This window comes from Cebus imitator, unplaced genomic scaffold (genome assembly GCF_001604975.1).
Source record: "Cebus imitator isolate Cc_AM_T3 unplaced genomic scaffold, Cebus_imitator-1.0 Scaffold375, whole genome shotgun sequence".
Lineage (NCBI taxonomy): Eukaryota > Metazoa > Chordata > Mammalia > Primates > Cebidae > Cebus > Cebus imitator.
The window spans coordinates 655,892-659,495 of record NW_016107690.1 but is presented as its reverse complement, the minus strand read 5'-3'; the positions used below and the strand labels follow the sequence as shown (position 1 = coordinate 659,495).

Genomic DNA, 3,604 nt, shown 5'->3' with positions numbered 1-3,604 from the left:
AGAGATGGGGTTTCACCATGTTGACCAGGATGGTCTCGATCTCTTGACCTTGTGATCCACCCGCCTCGGCCTCCCAAAGTGCTGGGATTACAGGCTTGAGCCACCGCGCCCGGCTGTTATTTGTTTTGAGGCAGAGTCTCACTCTGTCACCCAGGCTGGAGTGCAATGGTGTGATCTTGGCTCACTGCAACCTCCGCCTCCTGGGTTCAGGCGATTCTTCTGCCTCAGCCTCCCGAGTAGCTGGGACTACAGGTGCGTGCCCCAAGGCCTGGCTAATTTGTGTGTGTGTGTTTTTCGTACAGACAGGGTTTCACCATCTTGACCAGAATGGTCTTGAACTCTTGACCTCGTGATCTGCCTGCCTCGGCCTCCCAAAGTGCTGGGATTACAGGCGTGAGCCACCATGCCCGGCCGTTTATTTTTATTTATTAGAAACAGAGTTTATTAGAGACAAGGTCTATATTTTTATTTATTATGGACAGGGTGTCCCTCTGTCACCCAGGCCGGAATGCAGAGGCACGATCAGAGCTCACTGGAGCCTTGACCTCCTGGGCTCAAGCCATCCACTTACCTCAGCTTCCTGAGTAGCTGGGACTACAGGTGCACACTACCACACCCAGCTAACTCTTCACATATTTTTGTACAGAGGGGGTCTTGCTATGTTGCCCAGGGTGGTCTTGAACTCAGGGGCTCAGGCAATCCTCCTGTCTCAGCCTCCCCAAGTCTTGGGATTACAGATGTGAGCCACTGCACCCAGCTATGTTTACAGGTCTTTATACACAGACAACAGCCAAATGTTTTGTTAAATGCTCTATCCACTAAGCTTATGTCAAAAAACCTAAACCAGGCAGGCCACGGTGGCTCATGCCTGTAATCCCAGCACTTTGGGAGGCCAATGCAGATGGATCACGACTTCAGGAGTTCAAGACTAGCCTGCCCAAAATGGTGAAACCCCGTCTCTATTGAAAAAAAAAAAAAAAAATTAGCCGGGCATGGTGGTAGACGCCTGTAATCCCAGCTATGCGGGAGGCTGAGGCAGAAAACTGCTTGAACCCGGGAGGCAGAGGCTGCAGTGAGCTGAAATAGTGCCACTGCACTCCAGCCTGGGCGAGAGTGAGGGTCTGTCTAAAAAAAAAAAAAAAACCCCAAAATGAAAACCAACTATTTCAGAGCCCTTAAATATCAGCCACAAATTTGACTGACTTTTCATAAACATTAATTCTAATTACATACCTATTGTGGCAAATTATTGCGAATAATTCCAATACCAGAAAACGGCAGATGAAAAAACACAAAGATGACATTAGCAAGACTTACGGCATGTAATCCCAGCACTTTAGGAGGCCAAGGTAGGCGGCTCACTTGAGGCCAGGAGTTCAAGACCTGCCTGGCCAAGATGAAGAAACCCATCTCTACTAAAACTACAAAAATTAGCCGGTTGTGGCGACACGCGCCTGTAATCCCAGCTACTCGGGACACGGAGGCTGAAGAATCGCTTGATCTCAGGAGGCAGAGGCTGCAGTGAGCTGAGTTTGAGCCACTGCACCTTAGCCTGACAACAGAGCAACACTTCGTCTTAAAAAAAGAAAAAGAGCCGGGTGCAGTGGCTCACGCCTGTAATCCTAGCACTTTGGGAGACCGAGGTGGGTGGATCACCTGAGGTCAGGAGTTCAAGACCAGCCTGGACATCATGGTGAAACCTCATCTTGTAAAAAAAAAAAAAAAAAAAAATTAAAAATTAAAAAAAAAACCAACCCAAATGCCCATCGATGATAGACTGGATAGGGAAAATGTGGCACATATACACCACGGAATATTATGCAGCCATCAAAAACGATAAGTTTGGGTCCTTTGTATGGACATGGATGAACCTGGAAACCATCATTCTCAGCAAACTGACAGAAGACCAGAAGATCAAACACCGCATGTTCTCACTCATAGGCGGGTGTTGAACAATGAGAACACATGGACACAGGGAGGGGAGCACTACACACTGGGGTCAGTTGGGGGGAAATAGGGGAGGGATGGTGGGGGGTGGGGAGCTGGGGAGAGATAGCAAGGGGAGAAATGCCAGATGTAGGTGATGGGGAGGAAGGCAGCAAATCACACTGCCACGTGTGTACCTATGCAACAATTTTGCATGTTCTTATGTACCCCAAAACCTAAAATGCAATAAAATAAATAAATGGGGGAAAAAAAAAAAGAACGAACGAACGAACAGATGAGTGAACTTGGCCCAGTGTGCGGCAAGACTGGCCTGAGTGTCACAGCCTCGAAGGGGCTGGGTCAGGACTGGGGCTCTGGTCTGGGAAGCTGTCCCTGTCACCATGCTGATTTCTCTGTACTGGAGGCGGCTCAAAGCAAATCCCAAGTGCTCCATCTCCAGAAGAAAAGGACCGTGGCCGTGGGGAAGCTGAGATTCAGGTACCAGGAGTCAGCTGTGACTCCTGCCACCTGACTCCGAGTCTTCATCCCTCCCACAGCCCACCTCCATAGCAAATGTTATCCCCTCTACTTCCAGAATCCGTCTGAAATCTAGGCACTTTCCCTGCTGTGGGTGCCTACAGCCTCGCTCTCATCGAGGTTGCCATCATCAACTGTCCGGACAACTGTGCCGCCCTCCCCTGCTGCCGCTCCTGCCTACCCCTCTCCACCCCTTCTCCACCTCAAAGCCAGAAAGCTTGCAGAGAAGTCAATCCAGTCCGCGTCACTCCGCTGCCCAAATTCCTCTCAGGCCTCCCCACCTCCCTCCGACTACTGACTAACATCTAATGTGCTGAGCATACAGGAGTCAGTATGATCTGGTCTCTCGTTACCTCCGGGCTGTCCCTTGAACCACCCGGTCCCCTGTATGAAACGCCTCTCGCCTTCCTTCCGCTGCCTGGTTAATTTCGACTCGTGGTCAGCTGATCACTTCTCCAGGAAGCCCTCCCCAAGTACGTCGGGGGTCTGTCAGCTCCCCGGGATCTCCAACCCTCGGGATCTCCAACTCCTCGGTGAAGTAGGAGCCGGATCCCAAGCGCTGCTGCCGCAGCGACCCTACCTGCGCTCCCGGCTCCGCCGCCTCCGTCTGTGCCGTCCCTCATCCTCCCGGCGCCGCCGGTTTCGCCGCCCATGGCTCCTGCTCCGACTTCGGCTACCGCTCTGGCTCCGCTGCCTCCGGCCTCGGCGACCCGCGGACCGGGAGCGCGAGCGCGTATCCCGACCCATCAGCTGGGCCGGTGGCCGCGGCGCCGACACGAATAGCCGGGTCCTGCGTCGGGGGCCTTCCTTGCTCGCGGCGCGTTACGGGCTGCCCCATCTGTGCCTGAGCCGGGAGAGAACAATTCTTCCGGCCGTCCCAGGCCGCGAGGACTCCGATCCCCTAGATTCTCCCCTCTGTCTGCAAATATGGGTCGCGTGGTGGACTCCGTTGGGATTGTCCACCTCCAGGGTCGGGGAGTCTCCCTTCAGGCAATGCTGGAGGCAGCCTCAGGCAGGTCCTCGCGCCTCAGGGGTCGGAGGGACTGTGGGCGGGGCAAGAGCAAATTAGGAAATTTGTGAGGGGCGGAGCCTGCGGAGATGGGACCTATAAGAGGAGGGTCTAGGACGGAAGTGGCGCTTC

General features: G+C 53.5%; 1 protein-coding gene across 1 annotated transcript in view; it reads right to left on the bottom strand.

Annotated features, from left to right (window-relative positions):
• Nucleotides 1–3,258, bottom strand: part of CACTIN (cactin, spliceosome C complex subunit) — a 16,158-nt gene extending 12,900 nt beyond the window's left edge. Inside the window, exon 1 of the mRNA XM_017507411.2 lies at nt 3,044–3,258. Within this exon, the coding sequence (XP_017362900.1) occupies nt 3,044–3,210 (167 nt within the window). The 5' untranslated portion in view covers nt 3,211–3,258. The remainder of the gene's footprint in view (nt 1–3,043) is intronic.
• Nucleotides 3,259–3,604: the final 346 nt, after the last annotated feature.